This window comes from Lycorma delicatula, chromosome 6 (genome assembly GCF_047948215.1).
Source record: "Lycorma delicatula isolate Av1 chromosome 6, ASM4794821v1, whole genome shotgun sequence".
Classification (NCBI taxonomy): domain Eukaryota; kingdom Metazoa; phylum Arthropoda; class Insecta; order Hemiptera; family Fulgoridae; genus Lycorma; species Lycorma delicatula.
In genome coordinates this window covers 119,091,383-119,118,487 of record NC_134460.1, presented here as the reverse complement: position 1 = coordinate 119,118,487, position 27,105 = coordinate 119,091,383, and the positions used below count along the sequence as shown (strand labels likewise).

The 27,105-nt window shown below is 29.0% G+C and overlaps 1 protein-coding gene across 14 annotated transcripts in view; it reads right to left on the bottom strand.

Moving 5' to 3' along the window:
- The window catches only part of Ufd4 (ubiquitin fusion-degradation 4-like), a 280,366-nt gene that overhangs the window by 139,371 nt on the left and 113,890 nt on the right, over nt 1-27,105 (bottom strand). For 8 of the 14 annotated variants that reach the window (XM_075368433.1, XM_075368435.1, XM_075368434.1 and 5 more), the window contains 4 exons: nt 26,302-26,484; nt 24,334-24,496; nt 17,524-17,665; nt 14,429-14,590 (listed from right to left, as the gene is read on the bottom strand). In XM_075368433.1, the coding sequence (XP_075224548.1) occupies nt 14,429-14,590; nt 17,524-17,665; nt 24,334-24,496; nt 26,302-26,484 (650 nt within the window). The remainder of the gene's footprint in view (nt 1-14,428; nt 14,591-17,523; nt 17,666-24,333; nt 24,497-26,301; nt 26,485-27,105) is intronic. The other 6 variants (XM_075368439.1, XM_075368444.1, XM_075368445.1 and 3 more) reach the window with 1 other exon arrangement.

Here is a 27,105-nt window from a genome sequence, read left to right as displayed (position 1 = left end):
CTGTTTAGCCATAGTGTAGCATAAAATTTCTATTACTGCTGAAGTAGATACAATAAAGGAGTCTACAAGTCCCTGCTTTGTTACTACAATTGTATAACAGAAACAAAATGCAGTAGTTTCACAGCAACCAAACAAGTATTGTAAAATTTTGAAAATTCAATACCATAAACTATTTATAATAGAAATTCCTTTTAAGTATCAATAAAAAAAACTATCATAATAGGATATAACATAAATTACGATGTTAAAATACTTTTTCTTTAGTAGTAAGAACATTGATCAATTTTGGAATTAAGAGTGAAAAATCATTTTGTGACATGTTTTTGTCATATTGCACACCATAATACCTCAATCCATGCATAGAAAACAAGCAATTCCAAAAAAATAAAAAATCTCCACACAGTTATATGACAGAGTTCTGGCTATGATAGTGTTATTATAACAAAATATTGTTAATGGAATTCAAAAAGCAAAACACGCTTTGAACAATCCTTTTTCATATGTGAAAGGCAATCATCCATTCTGTATATATCAGGTAGCTCATCAACATCTTTTTATTTTTAGGAAATATAATATAAAAAGAAAATAAATAAAAAATCTTCTGAAATAATTTGACTGAAACTGACCCTCCTACCAGACTGCCTAATAATGACTTGATCTAGTCTGGTCTCTGATTATCGAGTGAGCCGCTAAAATCATAATACACAATATCACAGGAATTCAAAACTGATGATTGAAAGTAACCTTTACTCAGATGTTTTGTTTCATTTCATTGCAAAGAGACATCATAACAGCTAATCAGAGATAATTCTAAACAATTACATAGCTTGTATTTGTAACAATAAAGATAATCAAATTTAATTAAAAATAATAAATTATTATAAATGATAATAAAAAATGTGTCCTGAAATTTTATTTTAACAATTACTCAAAAAATATAGAATCAAAAATTATTTTACATAATTACACACAAAATCTTTCATGCTGAGTTCTTGTTCTCTTATTACTTCAATAAAATATATGAACCCCGTATTTTGGGCTCTAGCATGAGGGCTAATTTCTTTATAATTATTTCCTGCTTTGTTACATTTTAAACATTTCCAATCTTCCTTTTTTGCCTTTTCACCATGATTTTCCTAAGCAACTGCTGCTATATAACATATAAACAAATAATGATTTTTTCTTTCCTTATCATATTAGGTTCCTCTCTTCTCTCACCCTTTCAAACCTCCTCATCTCTTGTTTATTCAGTCTATCTCACTTTCTCCCTCTTCTTCAAAATCATACTTTAAAGCTTTCTATATAATTCTTTCCTGCTCTTCATGTTTAAGTTCCATTAAACAATATATTCCACACAAAACAGGTGACTTAACTTTTTAATTCTCTCACAAAGCTTTTGATTGTCAGAAATCCTTTTCAATATTTTCCATCTTCCATGCCTTTTCACTATGATTTTTCTACACAACTGCTATACAACGTATGAAACACATAAAGATTTTTATTCTTTATCGTATCAGGTTCCTCTCTTCTCTAACCCTCTCAAAATCTTCTCATCTCTTGTTCATTTAGCCCATCTCACTTTCTTTGTTCTTCTTCAAAATCATACTTCCACACTTTCTATTTCCTTTTCTCGCTATTAATGTTTAAGTTCTATTAAACTACATACTCCACACAAAATAGGTGACTAACGTATTAATTTTCTCTCAATGGTGTTGACTGTCAGTAATTCTTTCACCTTTTCATAATCTCTCTTTTTGAGATTTTCTTTTTTAAGAATTCATTCCAAGCAACCAAAAACCTCTTAAATATTTGAAAACCTTCACTTGTTATAACTTTTTTCTGTCTGATTAATTGATAAGAGCTTTTTTCATTTCTGACTGTAATCACTTTTATTTTGTCAATTTTTAACTTAATTCAAAGCACTTCCAATCTTATATCCCTGATGTGACTACAGTTCATATTTGTTTGCATTTGTTATCTCTTTATCATAAGCCCATTTTAGGATCTTAAAATTTTCAGTTTCAGTCTCTTATAATTCATCTTATCTTTATAAAGCCTCCTCCATCAGTCAGCTTTAAAAACCTAACAAACATTTTAAATAAATTTTAACTTATATTTTATTTTTTTACGCGTGCTTTGGATGTGTACTAATAAACAGTACTTCAATATAATATTTAAAACATTAAAAAGTTTGAAATTTATTTTTAAGTAATAGAGAACAAACACATTCTTATTTAATTGAAAAACATTCATTTTTAATTAGAAATAACAAGAAGAGTACGTTTGTTTCTAGAATAAAAAAAAGTATGCTTTACACATTCAAAAGCTATAATGAAATGAGTCAGATGTAGATCAATTCAAGGTTCTGAAGAATATGTATAGGAAAAATTATATACAGATTAATTAACTAACAAAAAAATTTGTCACTTTATTATATTAAGTCATCTAAGTGTAATTATGAATGAAAAAACTGTATGTATGAAAAAAACTTTTTATAGTTTTAAATATAACTGGTTGATTAAATAGCTTTAAAGGAACAATAAATTTACTACTGTTATATTCACTATTACTAAACAACACAAATATCTAACGATGTAATGCAGAACTGCAACCAGCAATATAGAACTGTTAAATACATGTCTATTTCGTAATTGACAATTTCATATGAATATCAGACAACACAATTAATTAATTGATAAATATAACATTATGGAAGTCTTGAGTTATCGTATAATACTTTGAAAATTTGAGCTCACAGGCAATTGTGTCCTTTATATTTACAATAAATAAACCTTTTACTTGTTAACCTCTACACAGCACTAGGCTATGATGTATCGTTAATTAGACCGACAGAATGGTGGCTGCAATATGGTATCAAGGATCTAGGTGTGCTAAAATCTAAAAAAAATATAGCATGATCTTAAACTCCTAACCACTTCAATAACATACAGTACGTCTTAATCGCCTTTGTAATCTCCCAACACAGTTGTACAGTGGAAGATAAAGTATCAAAAATTAATTCACTGAATCAACATTCTTATACAAAAATGGATCTTTATTGATATGATTTTCACAGATATAAAAAAAAGACATCCATCACCAGTATGCATATTTTAACATCTAAATAAAAACATGAGTATTATTCTGTGGTCTTATAAATGAAATGAACTTACACATTTGCGAAAATATCTTAAATCTTACCAGTTCATACCAATGTAGCATTTTATTTCACATTAAATTAATTACTGGAGAATATAAAAATAGTTTAAAAATTCAAGTATGGTAACAGATTATTAAAACTACTATCAGAAAAATAAATTTAACAATAAAATTAAAATATAAGTAAAATATGAGATATTTTATAATGAAAATACAAAAAAGAACACAGAAAAATTTCCATCACTTTAGGACATAATTTAAAGAAAAACTGAACCATTCATTATTACATGAACTTTAAATGTTACGAACAGGGCACTTAATTGTTATAATTATTTTGTACAAATATTTTCAAAAGACTTCCCTTCTTTAGAGATTAATCCATAAGCAATCAAACACATTTAAAATATTGAGAAGAGTAGCACTTTATAACTTCATTTTTAATGACATCATAATCTTTTAAACATGGGGAATCTTAGCAGCATTCTACATCTGGCACACAACTACAGTCACAGGCTAGTTGAAAATTTCAACATTTTTTCTATTTCACAATTCGAAACAGAATTTTAACAAAGAATCAAGCATATTTGAAATCTGTTTTGAAAGGTGTTTGCAAAATTGCAGAGCTACATTAAAACTTCTTTAATTGTTAACATCGATTATAAATGATAAATTCACAAACTTAAGTAATAATATATTACTTAAGGACTGACTTAAGGTAATAAAATTAAATAATACTTAAAACTGTTATGACATTTTTTGAGCAAATTAATCTTTTAAATTGAACTGTTGCAATCTGATGAGAAATGGGTTCACCTCATCACTACACTCACGAATCAAAATCAGTGAGTATGGAATGGTGAAGGAGTGGGGAGCCTTGCCCTACAAAGGTGAAAAAGTATCAGTCAGCTAAAAAAAGTCCTCACAACCCATATTTTGGAACTGGAAAGGCACATTTCTCTTTGATTTTCTCTATGAACATCACACATCTTACTTAAATTTTTGTTTCTCAAGGTACTAAAATCTTTGAATTAAAGTTCACTAACTTTATTTCCGTAACTTGCTTAATAAATTTTCCTATTCAATCATACAAAATTGAAGAAAAAATGTAGTTTTTACATATTTAATATTATATGAAACAATAGGATGAAAAATACAGATCTGAAGTAACAGACCCAAGTCTCTAGTCAAGTATTTATTTATACGGAAAGACTGGTCAAACTGTTCTTTTATCGAAAGATTGTATGGCTATTCTTATTTGTGCCTTAGGTAAATTTTTTTTTTACAACATATATGAAACCCTCATTCTACATAATTTTAAATTTCATTCATAACTTTTTAAAGGATAAAAAAATACAGCCGATATTTAGTGCATGTAGTGCACGAACAGTTGCAAGTTTCATCAACAGAAAATTATGTCACTGCACGTGCACATTCGGTTGATGTAATTCAACTTCATTTTAAGAACGTAATGATAGATGTTCATGTAAATGTTTCAAAATTTGAAATACTTTTAATAAGTATTTTTACAACATATATTTAATTGTAAAGAAGAGAAGTATTTTGTAAAACATCGGGAAGAAATATTAACTATTACCATGTACATTTAAAGTAACGTTTATATATGTTGTGAATAATAATGTACACAGAATCCAATTTAAGGATTTATTTGTAATTGATAGTGATTTTTTTTATTATGTAAAAAAAAGACGTACCAGCACTAACATACTTCAATTAGCATGCGTCAAGTGAAACACCATTCACACCTACCATTTCATTTGCTAAAACCAACCCTTAAAATAGTTTTAAAATATATAACAAATGCAAACTGATACATTTTTATAAGTAATAAAACAATAATCAATGAAATAAAAATAAAAAGTTAGTCATATTATTCATACACTCATATAACACTAACACTGATTTACTATTCAACACCAACAGTGATTACTTTTACATTTCTTGAACAGATTTAAATTAGTAAGTCAAAAAAGAAAATTACATTAAAAAAAAAAAATAAAACAACAAATGGTAGTATTATTAATAAGGGAGGGGGGTTCTCCCATGTGCCCATATTCCATAATTTATAATGTATGTTAAATGCCATAACCATGTGGCATAATAATAAAATAAGAGTAAAAAAAAAAACAAAATAATTTATTATATATTTTTGCAGTCAAAAGAGTTAATTTTATTCATTTGCCTCCTCTTTATACCATAAATAATATATGTAATTTTAATGGATCCTTTTTCTGCTTTCTATAGTTTAAGAATCTATTATTCATGATTAAAATTTCATTTGAAACAAAGTTGATAAAAGCAAAGTAATGCATGTAACTTACAATGGTATTTAAGGTTTGGAGACAACATTTTAAGAGCACAAATCAAGAATTCAACACAAAAATGGCAGTTCTAATAACTCAGAACAGTGAAGAATGGTAACTAATACGTACTCCTTCAAATTTTGAAGACATCTAAATGTTACAGAGTGTCATAAAACTACTTTAATTGTGATGGCTATGTTACTATTTCCATCACAATCAGACAACAACAATTTCATGTAATAACAAGACAGCATAGGCAAATGTAAAATAAATTAATGAAGTAATTTATTCAACTCCTTGTAAAAAATACACACCTGATAATCAACAAAGCTAAAAAATGGTATAGCTCTCATTCCCATCAGTCGTTTCTGAAGTCATCCACATCATTTTTACCAGTTCTTTGTAAAAACTAATATTCTTATTTTCACTGAGAAAATCAAACATAAATGACATTCTATTGTTTTTCTTTGTGTACATTAATTTTTATTATTTTAATAATGATCATGTAGCTCATTTTTGTATGGTTTTAAAATTACGATTTAGATTATTCCATCTGGACTGCATTCAAAACTTCCTGGGTTATGATGAAATATTTTTTTGTAGTTCATAAAGGGTAATCACCTATGATCTAAAAAAATCATAAACTAATGACTAAAGAATATATAACTTTCATGTGATACCAGTAGTTATGAGAAAATGTTTTAATATAATTTCATTTAATTACTTAACAGATTATTTGCCAGAGGTGTGTAAACTGGCAAACTTATTTTTTCTAAAATAATTTTCTTCACTTTTTACAATTTGGCCTTACTTTGTTAAGTTCTTTGATTACCCTAACATAAGTTATAATTGATTACGTTTCTATTTTTTAAGTTTAGCTGCATTCAAACTTACTGTAATTTAACATTCCGTGTAACTGCTTCATTTTATAATATATTTGGATAGCAGAGTGGTTGTTATAAATAATATTATTATTTTAATTATATCTCTAGGTTTTGTTTTTTATTGTCAATTGATAAAAATAACTTGTTTTTAAAAATCATTATAAATAGCAGTCGTTAAAGATAATGGTGCGATGACACACCTTTGGCATAATGAGTGATGACTTATGAGCTAAGCATACATCGTAATAGGTTATGTTGGAATATTCTCACAGTCTTGTATTGCATTATTTTGCTAATACATCGTTTCCTTTTCAAATTAAATTTTGATTATATTCGGTATTAATTTTATAATTTATAGAAATTTACTCAAGAATATCTCAAACAATATTACACCGTCTTTTAGTATAGTGTTTTATTTACTATGTACATGTATTAGTTTTACAAGAGTCGAGTTGATTTCATTATAATTTAAGTATTTTTTAAAATGTGGAATTTTGAAAAACCGTTGACACTTGACGAATTGCAGTCCATTTTAGATGAAGATAACAACATATCGTAAGCAACTGCTATTGGCGACTTATATTCCACCTAAAGTTGATGAACTTACAGACGAAGAAGATTTTGATGACAATTTTCTAATCGAGACCCCTTCTACAGCAACAACTGATATAGCAGGTACGTTTGAGATTCATGTACATTCAGAAAAAGACATTGATGCTGAAATATCAAATTGCAAGGATAAACCAAAAAAATCTAAAACTAAACCCAAAACAAACATTCCAAAATGGAAAAAATTGAACCAATTTATAAAGAATTGCCAATTTCAGTAGAACATAGACAAATAGAAATTTTAGAAAATAAACTGGCAGAAAAATTACCCCTTGAAATATTTTTCCTTTATCTTGATAATGATTTGCTGAATATGATTTTAGAGTTCAGTATAAAATATGTACATGACAACAATCTGCATGATTTTTCTTTAAATAGTGCATTACTAAAAAGATTTATTGCAATTTCGATACTGACTGGTTATCATACGTTACCTCAAACAGAAATGTATTGGAGTAAGGATGAAGATAAGGTTGTTGAAATAATCAGAAATTCAATGAGACATAACACCTTTAGAGCAATAAAAAGGAACCTGCACCTTTCTGATAACAAATTGCTTGACAAGAACAATAAATTTGCAAAACTTCGGCCATTTTTTGATGAAATAAACATACGTAATTTACAGTTAGGCGTTTTTTCTCATAATTTATCTATTGATGAAGAAATGGTGCCATATTTTTGTAGGCATTCAGTAAAAATGTTTATAAGGGGAAAACCAATCAGATTTGGATTCAAGTTTTGGTGTTTATGTAGTTCTGATGGGTATTTGTACCAATTTATACTATACGGAGGTGCTAAAAAAGAAAAACCTGAATATGGTCTGGGGACACAAGTAGTACTTGATCTGTTAAATGTTGTATCCTATCCGAACGAGCATAGAATTTATTTTGACAATTTTTTTTCGACATATGATCTATTTAAATTACTCAATGAAAAAGGATATTTCGCTACCGGCACTGTCAGAGAAAATAGGCTTCCTAATTGCCCACTAAAGAGTTCAAAAGTATTGCAGAAGATGGATAGAGGTACATTCGATTTTGAATTTGATAAAAAAACTAGTTTTGCAGTAGCTAGATGGAATGATAATGCAGTGGTGACAGTTGCCAGTAATCACAATGGAATTTACCCATTAGCAAATACAAAAAGATATAGCAGAAAAGAAATAACTATTAGTCAGCCATTAATGGTAGCACAATACACGAAATTCATGGGTGGCGTGGATTCTCATGACAATGGCATTGGAAACTATAGAATAAAAGTGCGTGGAAAAAAGTGGTGGTGGTCATTGTTTACTAATGCTATCGATTCTGTTATAGTAAATTCGTGGAAACTATAACGGCTTGTAAACCATGATAAAAATCAATCAAATTGACTTTAGGTCGTACCTTGTATTATCGTTGAAATTCGGGGAGATAATATTCCTTCTCCATCATTAGCAACCAAAGGTCGGCCTTCAAAAAATAGTTTGCCGGAAAATATTCGTTTGGACAAAGTAGGGCATGTTATTTCCGAACATGCAAACAAAGCTAGAAGACGATGTAAGCTGTGCAAAAACCACACAATATTTTTGTGTATAAAATGTAAAGTCCACCTGCACTCTAAATGTTTCAAAGAATTTCATTCACCGCAAAGAAAATAAATCCACAATAAACTAAAAAAAATTTAATGTAGTTTATTCATATTTGTTTTTTTCTAGTTTTATAAATAGTTTGGTTTCTTTTTATGTTTTTACAAAGTTACATTTTATATTATGCTTCTGGACAAAGGTGCATAAACGAACCATTTTATTACTAAGCCATTACTGAATTTTTTGTTGATATGAAAATATTTCTAGCTTTATATACCTACAAATAGATGAAATAAAGTAATTAATAAAAAATAAGTAGTGTTTATTTAATTCTGGCATTTAATGGGTTAAAATGATAATTTTTAAATGACAAACAAGACCAAATTTAATAATCTTAATGTTTTCAGCTGCTGTGCAGTATTCTTTAATAACTATGCTGCTCTGTTCCCATTCTGGTGTCAGCTGATGTTATTGTTGGCAGTTTTTTATTTTATTTTACAGTTAAACGCATATAAGGTCGAAAGTGTGACTGGTTTGAATTTGTATTTTAATTTAGTATAATTTTGCTGTTTTTTAAATTCATACATTTCATGTTTGAGAATTTTATATGTTCTTTATTTCTATCTATTTATTTATTCATTATTATCTGTATCTATGAGATGCTTGACAAATGTTACGTTGCCAACATGGTCTTTTAAGTCTTCATTACATCTTTGAAGTCAACTAGAAGTAAATGAAGTATAGACAAGTGATTTAGCTTCAATACAGAAGAGTATGATCCACAGAATGGATCGATTCAAAATAGTTAGCACAATCGATCACATGAACATGATATTAACAGCACCAGTCATTAACGTACTCAAATACAAAATAAATTTAAAAAAGTGAATAAAGCAAATAACATAAAAATTTAGAGAAGAGTTCACAAATTAGAAGAATACTAATGCAGTATGGCATTTAGAAAAATAAACAGAATAAAACTACATACTGCACATAGAGAATTATTAAAAATCATAATTCCCCTGGAATACATAAACTGAACCGCTTTAACTACACAGTAATCTACATGAGCCAAATGGGATATAGCTTCTAGTAAAAGTACAATGAGCAAACAGTTAAAACCTTCTATTATATAGCAACATAGACTCAACTTCAATTAATAATCTCATAGATACAAATTGTAACTCCATCAACAATCATAACAATCTTGATATTTTATTCATTGCATGTGAGAGTATAGAAAAATACATAAAAAGTCATCATGTTTGACCACAATTTAGTATTATGCAATAAATTGTCACCAAAACATATAATACGCTGAATAAAGAAACATTTCAAACTACGGACAATAGCGACGAACTTTGAGACTCGAATAAAAACAGCAAAATAAATCACTAAAAATGGTTGCAAGTGATTGAAAACGGTATGATATAAATTTTGGAAATGTGACATTAATTTGGTTGAATTTGTCATTAAAAAAAAGTTTTTTTGTTTTAAATAATTCTTATCACAGATTGTTACAAACACAAACATAAAAAATTTATTTTAATTTATCAAAAAATCACTGTGCTGAATTTTTAGATATTTATAAAAAATGAAAATGAACTTTACAGAGAAAATTGATGGATTCACATCTGAAGCAGGAACCCTCCAATTTACGAGTGTTTCACTGAGATGTTTTCCAATCTTAAGTGAATCTTTATTTATTTTCAATGTAAGTAAACCTTAAACACATGTATTGGATTTACAGACATCGTAGATAAAAATAAATTTATTTTCAGGTAAAAAAATAACAAATTAGTAACTGTTGGCCATCACAAAATGTAATAAAATTAATAACAAAGCATAATTTACACACCCATATTATCGGTGTTAACAGAATAAATATAATTACTTTCAACTAGTGCAGTTTATAAATTTCTTACAATTGAAAGCTTTCCCATGGACATATTTTTTTTTTCATTTGATGATAACTGTACTTCAGTTAACAATAGAACATTAAAAATGCTTTAATGAATTAATTATAGGAATGAATCTTCCCAACCACAATTTACACACACTTTATTTTATCTATTTAACCAGTTTTTTTTTAATATTTGCCATTTATTATGTGCTAACTTAATGTTGTACTAATTCTTACTCTATGTTACAGATCTCTAGATCCTACTCTTAATCTTCTCTATTACATTTTGCTCTTTTTGATACAATTTAATTAACTTATAAGACTTTAAAATCAAGAGATTTATTTTTTTTATATATTGGCAAAAACGCTTCCACATTATCATCGCCCAGATACGATATATTTGTTGTAATAAGCAAATATATATAAAATAAAATAATAAAATTTCCAACTGCTATACAGCAACTGGTATGAATACCTGAAACAAACTACAGTAATTTAGATATCCGAGTATTAATGAATGGCCCTAAGAAACCGTAAAACATCAGATAAAAACATTTCATTATCCCCTAGAGTAGTTTGCATGTTAGCGTAATTTAAAATTGTGATGGAATGCCGCATAGTAGACACAATCCACAAGGATATGGTACACTATCAGTCAGCAGTTGCAGTGAGCACAAACTTGTGCATCTGTTTGAGTGATCAGATACCTATGAGTGAGCCTATGTGCCCTATTTGCAAATGGCAGAAAATAACCTCATCTTGATGGTTATTTCTGCACATGAGACAGTGTTCTTAGCTGCGCAAACTTTGTTGTTCATGGTAGCATCCCATTCACTTTGCCACTTATCTTGAACCACCCTCTTCAGGAAACAGACAAGATCATTTGAAGCGATGCAATTGGCGAAAAGAGACTGGGAACAAGCCTCCTTTGCCGTGCTATCAGCGCGTTCATTGCCTGAAATTCCAATATGGCTGGAGATCCAGCAGAAACAGTTGTAATATGGTGGTTCATTTGCAAAATAACATGCTAAATCTCACACACAAGAGGGTGTCTGGAGTAATGTCATTGCCAGTAAGACACTCATGGAATCAGAGCAAACAAGTACACATCGAAATGTTGGGCTAATTATATTTAAGGCCTTATTAATAGCAAACAGCTCAGTGATGAAAATGTTGGCGATACTGGGATCGCCAAACATGTATGTTCTGTTGCCAGAGATGAGATTGAAAATCTATGACAATTTCTTTAGCTAGAATTAAGCATAAATAGATATTCACCATTTAAAGGCGTGGGCAATCATTTGGGCAGCTCGTTGGGCAAAAAACGTTTTTTTCCTCGTAACTAGAAAAATTCAAAAGAATAAAAAAATGATTAATCTTTAAAAGCATTTAGAAACAGAAACAAATGCGCTAATTAACTGCTCTGTGGACACTACTAAAAGCGAGATTAACAAATTGTTCATCCTAAACAATGTTATTTCTTCCTACACAAGCTATTGAAAGTTCTTATTTCTAAACAGCATCCAATATAGTTACTTTTTGTTTATACTGCTTTAAATATTAACTTTATTTTATATATAATGTTTATACTATATAATTAAACAGTAATTAACAGCAGAATCTCCAGATTCTGCTGTCACAAGACACTGGTGTCTTGTGTCCCTGGAATTATTTTTGGCACTGGCTAAACCTTCCACAGTCACTTACAACTGACAATCACATTTGCATTTTAGTTTAACATTTAGCTTATTAACACAATTTCATTGTAGATCTCTGTTTAATAATTCAATGAAAAATAAATGTCTACTGTTCATAGAATTTAAAAAAAAATTTCTTGTATTTTTTAAGCTTAACATTTTTTTTTATGATATATTTGCAAAGTTAGCTATTTTTACCACTGTTTTCATTAAAAAAGTGATGGAATGTCTTTGTTGCCAGGAATGTGTAACAAACAATATGTCAACCACTTAAAAATCAACTTACACATATAAAACTTAAGCTGATTATTTTAGCAACAATGTGAAATTATGCGAAAAGGTGCTGATTTATACTTTTATAGAAAATATTACTTATATATGAAATTAAATACAAATAATTACTATGACTTTATACATAATTGTCTGCATTCACTATGTAGACCAAATCCACAAATATGCAAGTTATAAAACATTAGATTAATAATTTCTGATCTTTTCCAATTTTAAATCACTCACTGAAGAAAGATCTAACACTGGTTTGATATAATAAAATTACTTAAATAGCAAACCAAAAGATTAAAATAAGGGATTATAAAACCCCTTAATTGTATTATTATTGTAAACATTACTGTGATATATACCACAACCTATTTTATAGCTGTGATGTATACCAATATGAGTCTGATTGTATGAAATAATTTAGTGAAACACCCTTCAATGATAAAATATTACAAAGATATAACACAAAAAAAAAACATTTAATTTACAAAATATTACACCTGTACCAGGTTTGTTAAAAAAGTTACTAAAAAATTCAACAAATTATTTTATCAGAAAATCAATCAATCATTTTGATATTTTATGTATACCTTGTGGTATAAGGTATATAAAGCAGTAGAATGTGCATGTGTGAATTTTACAAAAGTTCATCTTTAATAAATGATAAATAAAGCAACTATAATTGAGCAACCATCTGTAGTGGTTAAGGTTAAATTAAGTATTATCATCAGCATATAAATATACTGGATTTTTCAATTTTTTTGGAATGTGTACTTGTGAAGGTACTATAGTCATTAAAAACATTAACGTTAATTTCAAAATCAATTGATTCATCTTTATTTCTACCCACATATATGATGTTCAAGCATAATGATTACATTTACTAAAAATATATTCACATTATTATCACTATTAACCAAAACAAGGTAAAAATTATACTTCCCAAATAAAAACCCCATCTTCCATGACAATTTTATCATTACCTAGTTCATAATGTGCCTAAGAAGGTGATGGGCCTTAATGATATTTCTAATGATCTTAAAGGCTACTTTCAAACAATGACTTTTCATCCATTAACATCTCCGATACACAATTATGGATTCCAGAAACATCATATAATGTGTATGTTAATGAATTAAAAGATATAAGCGTGTCCTTCTATGATTTTACTTTATTTCTTCATTTTCAATTTTTATTTTCTTAAAAACTTTTAACCTGGATGATTGTCTTCCTTCCTCTGAGGTTACTGAAACTATTATGTCAATAACATTTTCACATCGCTTTATTGTGAAGTTATTAAATTAATTAAATAAGCTAAATCAAACATTTGTTCAGTTTTACAACAAAGAAATAAGTTGTTGATGCAATCTCCTACAACAAAAGATCAAACCAATGACTTGACAGGTGGAAGAAAGTGGACTGAGCTGAACATAGAAATACTTGTGGTGCGCAACATTACTGCAACAAATTCTTTAAGATACCATGATATAAGACCAGAAAACCATAAAAGGGTGCATTCAGTCATCACAGAATGGATAACTGAAAATCTGTGGACACCTAGGAGTTCCTAGAAGGAGAAAGCCTTTCACAGAACACATTCTTATAAAAAGCAACATATGTTATCTACTGATAAAATACGATTCAATAAACTAGAAGTGTAACTACTTTTGACTGCAAATGAACATAATACAAATAATATTAAATACTCAGCAGGATCAGATTTATATAATACAAAAATGAATAGTAAGACAAGTGTCTATCTACAATTTTGGGTAACATTTCATGTTAATTCTCATACTATAACAAACACATACTGATAACAACTTAAAATGGGATGAGAAAATGATTTCAGTAATGACATGAATCAGAGAAAAATTGACAAAAATCCATCAGTAAAATAAAATATTACCGTGAATGTAAATGCGGGCAAATGAGAGGTTCCCATTAAAATAATGAATTCAGCACACATTAACACAATTTAGTTTTACTCATAAATCATTAACTATTACCGTTTTATTGTTATTATTAACAATAATAAATTTATTAGACATGTTATAGTCCACTGCTGATTGTACAGTGATAGGACGTCCCACTTTTGGGAGCCAATAATGTTTTGTCTCTACAGTCATATTCGGTTTTGAAGTCGGTGAAGGCGGCCAACTATATGATATCTGCAATATATAACATTACAGTGTAACGTATTTTTATTACATTAAACATATATATAAATATAAATTCACGAAACAAATCAACAATACGCCAGTCATTATAATCAAACCGTCTCATCACATCCAAAACACCTGACTACCTTATTACAAATAATGGAATTCACGGGCACATGTAGAACATATCACTCATTTATAAACATGTAACGTGAAAAAAATAAATAAATAAAAAAATAAAGATATCTTAACAAGGTAATAAACACATCTCTCACCTTTATATTGCCTAATCAGACTGTTAGGTTAGTTAATAATAATGAAAAATATATAATGTTTGATTAAAGAATTATAAATAAATCATAATGGTTTCATAATTTAACTTTTGGAAAACTTAAAATTGAACTACAGTGTTTTTAAGGGATTCCCAGTACCTAAATTTAATGTCTCCATATAGCACCTACATACCATAATGTAAAATTTTATAATGGGCTAAAGCCAATATTTTTTATTTGCAAATTCAAATTACTACTATTTAAAAATTTCAGAGCAAGTATTTTTAAACATCTCTTGGAAATTCTCAGAATATGGTGTTACAAAACCTTACTTACAAACAGAAATAAATAATAAAGAAAACTGATTTTATTTAAACACTACTTTAAATTTCTGGACACTTACTACAGACTTCCTGATTGTGTGCATCATTAATGTATTGGAAGATAAGTTTATAATAAGTAAAAAGTAGAAAATAGTCTAACATTGCAGCATAAAACACAATATAATTAAAAAATTGGAGTTGAAAAAAAAATGTATCAAAGCAGATGAGATGGAAAATATAATTTGAAAATAATAACTTAAGAGCGTGAAGTATAATATAAACATGAAGAAGATTCAGATTGTAAAGACACTTGTAGACTCTAAATTGGAAATGCTATCAAGAATTCAAATACAAAGAGATTTTTATGTATGGGGCTGAGAAATTTTTTTTATTTGGATTAACTAAAATTCACTTGGGTTACCACTTTTTTTTGTATTCATTCATGCATTCTTGAAGTAAAGTAATGAGTAGATATTAAATGCACAATTAAAAACTATTAATTTTATTTAATTTCAATTAAACTATTAATTTTGAAAAAATAATCATAATCATTTAAAGCAGTTCCACCTGTATCGATTCAATTTAGTAAATGCAAATTGAAAAATTCATAATATTTGATTATGGTATTCATTGTGTGTTTATACAATTTAATAAATCCACTTACTACAGCTTTTTGAAAAAATACCACACACATAAAACAGAAATAATAAACCATAATGTAAGTGACATGATAACTTCACTGTTGGTGACATGAAGTGTACTTTCCCATTAAAAAAAATAAAATTAGCTCATGTTAGATAATTTTGTACTAACTACATGTAAATAATACATTTATACACAGTCATATAAAATTAACTGAAATATTCGCTAAACACATCTAAGGAGAATTTATTTTCAGAAGAACCTAGCAGATAGTTTCTTAGAATCGATTAGCCTAAAACCAAGATATTCTCAAAATTGAAAGTACTCTCCATTCTCTAAAGTATCCTTTTCAAAGATTCTATAACGCACAAAAGATTCTATATATATAGGAATTTTAATAACTTATTTCAAGGGTAAGGAAATCATAAAAAAGTAATCACATTACCACACCAGCTAAATTTTATTAATTAATACAATTTCCATAAACTACATAACTTGTAACAAGCAGGAACAGGAGGATAAAACATAGTAAAAAAATTTTGTCACTGCTGAAATAGATTAACATGCATTTACTAAAATACACATTATTATAATATAAACCCAGTTTAAATTTATCTCTGCTCTAATGTATCTATACTTATAGATAGCTATTTACAAAAATAAAACTTAAGTTTTAATACATACACTTATATAATGAATAAAATCAGCCTTAAAAAATGGAGTTAGCAACAACTTTGTCAAAAGGTCTACATTTTCAAAAAATAAAAAAAAATGATCTGAAATGCAAAGTTAAGGCACTGTAAGAAGGTAAAGTTTCTATACATTAATGTGCCGAATTATCATAAGAAATAAAATTACAACATTGAAAACAAAAGACAAATTCTACAAGAAAATTTTCCAAGAAAAAAAATTGCAAATATAAAATGAGATCCGATGAAAAAAAATCTATCAAAACTTCTAAAATAAATTGTAAAAGAGAAGTCATGTTTTAAGATTATCTATTAGAATGCATTCTAAAAGATTAACTGAAAGGATTTTCGAAATATAACTACACAAAAATCCAGCATATTGATGTAGTCTAAATGATATAACTGTCATTGATATGACACCTCAATAACAGAAATCAAATATGAAAAAAGTTCAAGGGGTTCCAAAAGAAAAAGAAAATAACAACCCAATAGACAGAAGAAAGAAGAGAAAATATAAGCCAAAAAATGAAAGAACAATGGACAAACACTAAAGCAAAAACCAGAGAAAAAAATTGTTAATTTTAATCTTTACTTAAATGGTCATAACAAGAATAAAAGTAACATTCATATTAAGTCACTATTCTCTTGAACTCACTCACTCATATTTCTCTTCTTTGCATATAGACATGTGCATAAACCTATTAAATCACTAGTTTTTTCCACTGTATAGAAATATATAAAAAAAAAATTTTCTGTTGTTTAAAAAATGTTTAAACAAGTTTACAGTAAACTTAAAAATAATCTGGTAATTTTGCTATTACTATCATTTTATACATTACATAAGGGATAAATAAAAGCTGGAAGTAGGATCTGCATAATTAAAAACTGTCAAACACTTTCTGAATCTTTTAAAATCTAGAAATTAAAGAAAAGAGTTAATAATGATCTGAATGTGAAATAATAATGTTAAGCTTAGTGTTTTTTAGTTAATTTATAATTATAAACAACCACATTACCTCATTGTCTAAGACTGTGGCGATAACTTCAACTAACATTGTACCGAGGTTGTAAGTGGATGATTCAGGGCTACAAGCTTCTACCAAGAGTGAAGGTTGAATATAATGCACCATCTTCTTAATTAAACTCAGACTGGCCTTCCTATAAAAAAAAAAACTGCACTTAATTAATCTTTATCGAGTAATTATATTTTTACAAAAATTGTATAAATACTTATTGTCAGATAAGTAAAAAGTATAAAAAAATTAGTCTATATTTAAAAAAATTTAATACAGAATTCTCTTTACTTGATAATCAATATTAAAAGAAATATAGTAAATTAACCAGAAATCACCAAGACACCCTTTGAATAGGTAGTTATTGTATCACATAAATAAAACTTGATGATAGCACAGCATAAAGGTCGATAAAATACATTGATACTTATTATTTCTCTTAATAAATTAAGACATTTAAAAATAGAAATTCAAGATTATTTTATGTAATAAAACTTCAATTTTAAAAAGCAGAAAATTAGATTAGAATAATTAAAAATATATATATTTACAATTTTAAATTTAAACAAAATAATGAACCACAAAATAGTGTGAACAAATCAATTTATTTTAAAGGGAACTATATTACGAGAATTTTCAACTAGTGTGATAGCTATATTTGTTTTACAGTCAATCCTAATATTAAGACAATTAGTCTGTAAAAATTATCTGATGCGGTGAGTTTTATTTTTTCACTCCATTAGATGATTCACTTATTCTTAACTTTGATAACAAAAAAAAAAAAAGATTGGATATACCCTGTAAGAATTACTTAAATACAAATATTAAAACACAATTAACTTAATTGAACTCTTTAATCAGTTTGTGTGCGTACATGTCATTTGCAAGAATAATATATAAATAAATTTTCTGAAAAATAAACCTTTTATCATACACACATAAAACTCTGGGATTTGATTCTTCAGATTTAATACAAGGATAAGTCATAAAAATTAATAAATTGTACAAAAGCGTGAATAAAGTAAAACTGTTTTTTTTTTTATAATCCATTAAATTATCTTTACACAAATGTTAGAACAGATTTTATTAGACAGCAACGAATAAAGTAATGTGTTTACAGTGGTTTACTCGTTGCATCATTAGATATATACTCATTGCATATTAGATATATACTCATTGCATCTATAGAATGGTTGCATCAATTTTCATTTAATAGTTATAAATCACATACAGTATGATAATATCAAGAAAACAAAATGGCAGATGGTAGGTCAAAAATAAACTGTCAACAAAACAAAATGCAGGTCTAAATCAAGAAACTTACTATATAAAGTGCGGTATCAAAGTTGGAATAAAATTGTTTAGTTATTTTGAGCATAAACTCATATCAACATTTTGTATTACAGTAGAAGTCCATTAGTCCGGCATCCAACAGTCCGGAATGCCCGATAGTCCGGCATCGCTCCAAAAGTGTGTCTTTAAAGCAAATAAAAACGCTCGAGAGCTATTCGGAAGTTTTCGGGGTAGTTCGGTATCATCCGGAAGCGATCGGTATTGTTCGGAAACTATTAGCGGCCGGCTAGTCTCAGCTGTCACAACAAATTCAGGTGCAGTGGAGCTCCGTTAATCAATCACGAAGCGTCTTCGCCATTTTTTTGTGCGTTGTTGTTTTGTGTCCTTTCACATCGCAGTAAACGTAACTTTTGAAACTGTTTATAAAAAAAGTGATTTTCGTTCTAACTGTACAGTGACCATCTTTTCAAAACCTAAGCCTTCGAGTTTAAAAGGAGAGAAACGAAAACACGTAACACTGACTCTCAATCAGAAACTAGAAATCATCAAACGGCTAGAAAAAGGCGAGAATAGAAATGTTTTAATGAATGAGTTTAATATTGGCTCATCAACTATTTATGACATTAAAAAACAAAAAGATGAACTAATGAAGTTTGCTTCTCAATCGGTAACAACTGAAAAATTGGCTTCTAGACAAACATTAAAAAAACCAAAACTGGAACAGCTAGATAGTGTATTGTTCAAATGGTTTAGTGCAGTACGTTTTGAAGGAAAGCCGGTAACAGGGCCAATGATTGTTGAAAAGGCAAAGAAATTCGGCCAAGATTTAGGAGTTGCTGAAAGTGAATGTAATTATTCTGATGGTTGGCTCAGAAACTTTAGGAAACTTCAAGAAAATCTTGAAGAAAGTGACTCAGATGCCGAAACGGAAGAAAAGGAAAAAATCAGCTGGGCAGAAGCTGCAGAATCACTAAATAATTTTATCTCTTTTGCTGAGGCTAGTACTAGCTACAGTGCTTCAGAAATTATTGATTTCCATATCATTAGAAATAAATTTTATACTAAACGCCAAAAGTCAAGAAAACAAAAAGACATTCGTGACTTTTTTAAATCTAAGTGAAATATGTTTTACAGTACGTGTACATACATTATATGAAATGTAAAATAAACTTTGTTGTATGTATTTGCATACTGTATTTGTAGTTTAATTATTAACCTAATTGTTCTTATAATTATCGCCCGATAGACCAGAATTTTCGATAGTCCGGCACCGAGCCGGTCCCGAACGTGCCGGATTATCGGACTTCTACTGTATAACTTTTTTTGTAGAAATTGGATTTGAATAAAAAAAGATGCAATTTTGTTCATAATAAAATTCACACAGTAAACAAAAATGTAAGGTTATAAAAATCACAGCTGACAGACAAGCTACTACTTTTCAACAAGCTTTACAATCCAATGAATTGTTTTATTTACTTATATCCAGACTACAGAGCAGCATAGGCAAAATGCATTTATTTGTGTACTGCAGTCAAGCAAAAGATAAAAGAAACAGTTTTGAAAGTGTGATAAGTTTTAATACACCTGGGCTTTGGGGTAATATTTAAATATATTAAAAATGATATACATGGGATTGGAAAGGAATTCCCAAGTGTGTGTATTTTTTTTTTTAATACACATGGGAGGAAGCACAACCAGTTGCGGCTTACATATAGGCACTGTGGAACTGCAGCACACCCTACGTACACTTCATATTATCGATAACATTTAATTTAATATGAGTCCTTTTTTTCTTTAATTCTTCTTTATACTTGTACAATATATAATCCTTAACCTGAATGTCATTAGCCATCCCCCAGTTTATGTAAAAAGTACAAAAATCTTTGCATGGGACTATGCGATTCACAGTTCTAGTGAATTTTGGTGTTGTGCGTATGCACACATAGGAAGCCGCATGTGAGGCTTCCCTCACATGTGGCATGCTCGTTCCCTTTTCTAGTTTAGTTGATGGAAGGAATATGAAACTGGTTTAGCTGTTTTTTCAGTAATGATCAGAAGATGGGGAAAGCAAGGTCTCTTTGCCAAATCTGTCCAAAAATAAGGAAGGGAGAAAGAGAAAGTAATTAGTAAAAACTAATTATGTATTATTTCTGTGTACATAGAAATTTAAATTGACTATATTGTTTTTAAGCTAAAATTTTATTAAGTTATCTAATAATACTAAAAAATATTATCTGTATTGACGTTTTATTATTTATTAGATTAAACTAAATATGGCTTTAAAACCAAATACAGTTTTTAAGCACAATGTGCTTAAAAACCGTGTATCATATTCTTGAATGTGATAAAGAGTAGAATTAGATTATTATTCTGCTCCTATTTATTCTATTTGATTCTTTTTTTACAAAAAACTTAATCATGACCTTGAAAAGAACCAGAAAAAAATTTTCTGGAGCAGCATTCTCACAAATTTTAGCTATGAGGCGCTACTGAGCATAACATTTAAATATAACAAAATAACATTTAAAATGTAACAGAAGTAATACACGTGGGACTTAACCTGTTAAAAGTTTTCATACATTATTGAAAGTTACATAAAATAAAGCAATAACAATTTTTCTCATAGAAAAAATAATTTTCATATGAAATACAAGAGACAATTTACCTGCAGATATACAAATAAACAATATAACTGGACAGTTCAATAATTTATTTAGTTTTTAGATAGCATTACTGATATATCTTAGTACAGATCGACTGCTTCGTGAGGGGGGTTTCATCAATAAGTTTTGTTAAATTTAAGCATCCTGCTGTACACAGTTAACTGAAGGGGTATTCCATTATAATGCAACAAATTTTTAAAAATTTTATTGCATCACTATTTTTGATTTTGATAATATTTGGTACAAGACCCACCTTGCAGTGGCAAAAAACTATTTTTTTTATATTTAAAAAAAAATTTCTTGAATGATAGACTATTATCTAACTCGCCAACAGGTAAAATCAGGCATTTTCGTCAATTTCCATGAGCTGTAGCATTCTTACTTTTAACATCATACAGAGGTCAACAAGGGCTTTTTGGAAAGAGTAAACATGGAACTTCACCTTAGTGTACTCAAAATTCATTTTGTTACATAACCAAATCATGTAATGTTTACTGAAGTTTGTTTACAAACTGTGTTTTTTTCAAATTTTGGGCCCAAAATAAATAATGGGCTTAGGGTAACAAGCCTGTTTCATACCTTTTAACTCTTAGGTACTTGTAGTACTTATAAAAAAAATTGAACTGTTACCGAGTGTCCTTCATTAAAAAAAAATTGCCACCAAATTGTAAGATTTTGAAAATGTCTCATTTTTGGGGCCCAAAAACCACAAGTGGGAAAGGTGGCAAAAATCTGAAATATTTACAGCAGTAAGTACTTTTTATGTACTTTAAAACAATATATTTTGTGATACAAGATGAAGTCCAGTCATGTCACTGGTCAAAACTTATGCCACAGTACATACATTTCAAATATATTTTAAAAAAGAAGGAAAATTACAAAGCCAAAGCTACTGGCGAGATTACAGAGAACTTGACGCACAATACTACATTGTTCTTCTGCTTTCAAAAGCAAGTTATAAAGTAAAAACACTATTACTACAACCTAAACATTTGTTTTTATTTTTCTGATGGCTCCTCAGCCAGTATAAAAAAAATTTCATAAATTTGTGCTTCCATCAAGAAGATTTTGAATCACAGCTGAATGGCATTTTTTTGCCTCATACCATGGAAAAGGACCAGTTGATGGTATTGGTGGAACTGTAAAAAGGACTGTGACTAAAGCAAGCCTTTAAAGGACAGTCAACAATCTAACTGTTACACCTTCTGATATGTACAATTATTGCAAAGACATTAAAAATACAATATTTATTCTCTACTCTAATAAAAATGTTCAAGAGACTGAAGAATATACCTCAATTCTCGTTATCAGGTATTCACAAAAGTCCCATAAACAAGAACCTTTCACAGTTATGTTCTAACAAGTCAGAAATGTATTCTGAAAGTCCGGGCGACCTCTGAATCAGAAACATTTACATTAACATTTGTACACAAGGACATTAGTGTTTCTGATCGCTTTATAGGTTTACGAAAGCCAAAATGTAAAAATTTTGTCTGCTGCATATACGAAGCCAAATGGTGGTTAGGCGAAGTCATTTAAAGTCAAAATACATGAAAATGAAAAGGAATATTGAATACACTTTTTCCATTTGCAGGGTACTGGTACTTCATTCAAAAAATCACTGAGAGATAATCAAACATGGGTTCACCGGAAAATATTTTAAAGATTCTCATACCATCAGAGCTTTTCCTATCAACTACTGAAATAGGACACAACATTACACCAAAGCTAAATGAGAACTTATCAGTTCTATTCAATAAAAAAAATGGCAGGAGCACTAAGTTAAGTTTGTTATCAAAAAGTGCAAGATTTATTCATAATTTCCATTAGCAGGAGTAAAAAAAGGTAAAAGTGAATTGAACAACTTGTTAATGTATTTGAACTGTTCATCATTTTGTAAATATTATTTATCATTCTGTAATCTACTATTTATTTATTATCAACTTATTCTTTCTAATGAGTTTAGTTGTAATTTTTATAATCTGAAAGAGAGACATAACATCAGTATTTCTGGATATGTTGTTTTAGCAGTTTTGTTGGCTTCATTACTTATCAACCCCTTTGAGTAACAAAATAAATTTTATACCGTTTTAAAGTATATAAACAGTACTTACTGCTGTAAACATTTCAGATTTTTGGCACCTTGCACACATGAGGTTTTTGTGGCCCAAAAATAAGAGTCTCAACATCTTACAATTTGGCGGCCATTTTTTTTAATAAGGGATCTCGGTAGCAGTGCAATTTTTTTTTATAAATACTACTAGTACCTAAGAGTTACAAGGTAAAAAAAGGCCTGTTACCCTTAGCCTTACTTTATTTATTTTGGGCCCAAAATTTGAAAAAAAAACAACAGTTTGCAAACAAACTTCAGTAAACATTACATGATTTGGTTATGTAACAAAATGAATTTTGAGTATACTAAGATGAAGTTCCATGTTTACTCTTTTCAAAAAGCCCATGTTGACCTCTGTATGATGTTAATTAAGAATGATGCAGCTCATGGAAAAAGTGACGAAAATGCCTGATTTTACTTGTTGGCGAGTTAGAAAAAGAAAATTTTTATTTTTAAATATAAAAAAATATTTTTTGACCACTACAAGGTGTCTGGGTATCATATACCAAATATCATCAAAAATAGTGATCCACTGATCATTTGTTGAATAAAATGAAACCCCTGAAGTAAGCTTTCACCAAATTACTTCTCTGTATATATTGTCCATTAATATATTTTATTAAATATAAATAAAATTTTTAATTGTATTAAAAAAACTAAGGCTTATAATTTTTTATATTTAAAAAAAATTACTTTTAAAATAATTAAAAAAGCTATTAATAAATTAATAATTATATCACTTACCTAACAGATGCTAACATAGTAGACTGGAATGTATTACAAAATACAGGTAATAATCGCCTTAAATACACAGGTGCCATTTCTGGATCACCTTTAGGTTCACTTGATTCTTCTAATTCAATTGCATCTTGCTTCTTCTCTTTATCCATTGGAATCATCCATTCACCTAAAATAAATTAAGTAAAAAATAATTTATTTTAACACTTATTAAAATAATAAATCATGATACAAACGTGAATGAAATGACATCTTGTAACAAATGCAACTAGATCATTATCTCAAAAATAACCATTAAAACTTAATTAAAAGTATTTCAATCTAAACTGTAATGATAACAGTGCTTCAAACTGTACAAATTTAGCAATAGTTGATGTGTTTTATAAATTATTTTACGCTACATTTGTTAAAATAAAAAAATCAAGCCATTTCTTATGATTTGCAGGTATTTTTTTTCTTCTGCTACCATAAATTAATAAATAGGAATATTTTTTGTTTCCAGGTGCCAACCAAGCAGCTGAACTGTACCAGTTTTGGTGGGAACTGTGATTTTGGAAATTCATGGCAGATGTCATGGTGACTACAGTAGGATCTAAAATGACAACATTTGCAGATAAAGCATAGGTCGTTTGGTGGTACGCGGAACTTCAATTGATAGTAGCTTTGCAACAATGATTTCATCAGGTGTTTGAGAGAACCCCCCTCCCACCCCTAACAGATGGAAAGAGAACTTTTTGGAGACTGGTTCAGTGGCTAAAGAGCATGGCAGTGGCCGACAAAGGGTACCAAAAGAGAACGTGAAGCATATTGCTGAAAAATTTTAAAGAAGCCCATGTAAATCTATTTACAGAGCCTCATGGGAACTGACTATCCCAAAATCAATTGTCCATAGAGTTAAGCATACGCGATAAGCGTCTGAAGTTGTATGCGTAAAAACTGCAATCGCTTCAAGCACTGAAACCACAAGAGAAGCCAATGAAAGCTGCTTTTGCAGAAAATGTGTTGGAATGCGTTGATCAGAATCTTGACTTTCTGCCATCAATTATATGTTTTCTGATGAGGCCACATTTCATGTGTCAGGCCTTGTCAATCATCATAATGTAAGAATCTGGGGGCTCAGAGCCTTTTCATGAGATAATTGAGTTTGAGAGAAACAGTCCTTAACTTAATCTGTGGTGTGGTTTCATGAAGATGTAGTAATAAGACCCTTCTTCTTCAGCGAAGGTACTGTACAACATGTCATTTCATATCCTGACATGTTAGAGCAGTTTGTGTTCCCACAAACTGAGCTTAGGCATTCTAATATCCTCTTCAAGCAAGATGGGGCTCCCAGCACTGACTCCTTGACATGGGAAATGTTGGATGAGATGTCTCGTGATACATGAATTGGAAGAGGTGGTTCAATTCTCTGGCCACCCATATCGCCAGACATAACACCTGGGACTTCTTTTTCTTCTGGAGTTAAGTCAAACACAGGATGTGTTGGATGACAAAAGTAGCAAACATCCAGGGGCTGCATGAGAGCCATTTTAATCATTACACCAGAAATGCTTCCAACAATGGCAAGAAATTACCTATTGGCTAAATATTCTTCATGTGACTGATAGGGTACACGTGGAAGTCATGTGATGTAATGTGATTTTTTTTTTTATAACTTGATAAGACAGGATTTAATTTAATTTTTGTTTTATGTTTAAATGCGTAATATTTTGGGAGATATAGTAAATTAAATATAAACCATTTCAAATGGGACACCCTGTTTCAAAAATTGTTCTGCGTTTCAGATTCTTGGATTGTGCATTTGCCTCAACAGGATTGACTAAGAAATTTTGACAAAACAAACAAAAAAGAAAATTGTTAAATCAAAATATTATAAGATAAGAATTGAATAAAATATAAAAATTTAAAAATAAATAATTTGAAGTAACAGTTAAGACATTACAGTAAGAATGGATGAAAAGAATACTAACTTACCTGGTGACTGTAATATTGTTGCCACTTCCCGATGTCCTTCATCAACCCTTTCTCTAGCCTTATCAAGTGGAGTTTTACCATCTTCATCCCTCAAGTCTGGGTTGGCACCATGTCTTAACAACACTTTAGCAATAGCTGGACGACCAAAACAAGCTGCATAATGAAGTGATGATGACCTCTGACCTACAAGTTAAGAAACAAAGCATAAGTTTTTTTTACAAAAAAAAAAGAAAAACGTTTATCAGTTGTAATAAAGATCCCCAATAGCACATTAAGTGATGGAGAAATAGGTATATTTAAATGCCAACATTAAATTCTTTATTACTAATTAAATTTAATCATTTATACTATGTTTAATGTGTCATCACTGACACATTAAATATAGTGCTAAAAACTAAAACTTTTTTACAAACATTGACAGTAAAGCACAGAAAATGGGCTGTAAACTATTACTGTATGAAGGGCTACAATTCTGTTAAGTAATGAAAGTTAAATAAAAATTATAGCAAATTTTTACTCTAACAATTTTTGCTTCAGACCATAAGTTTCCTGAATTCAGAAATAGTATAGAATAAATGTTTTCTTTTATTGGAGAAGCAATAATTCTACCTTACTAGAAAAATCAGATGTACACAAATCAATTTTCTGAATAATGCAAAGTTTCTATCCAGAAAAGGATAATGATAGAGATGACTTACTAAAATTCTAATTCTTTCCCAATAAAAAAAATTAAATCTTATTAATCTATAATTGAAAATCCTTTTTTGTTCTATGAAAAACCTAACCATGAATAGTTAGGTTTTC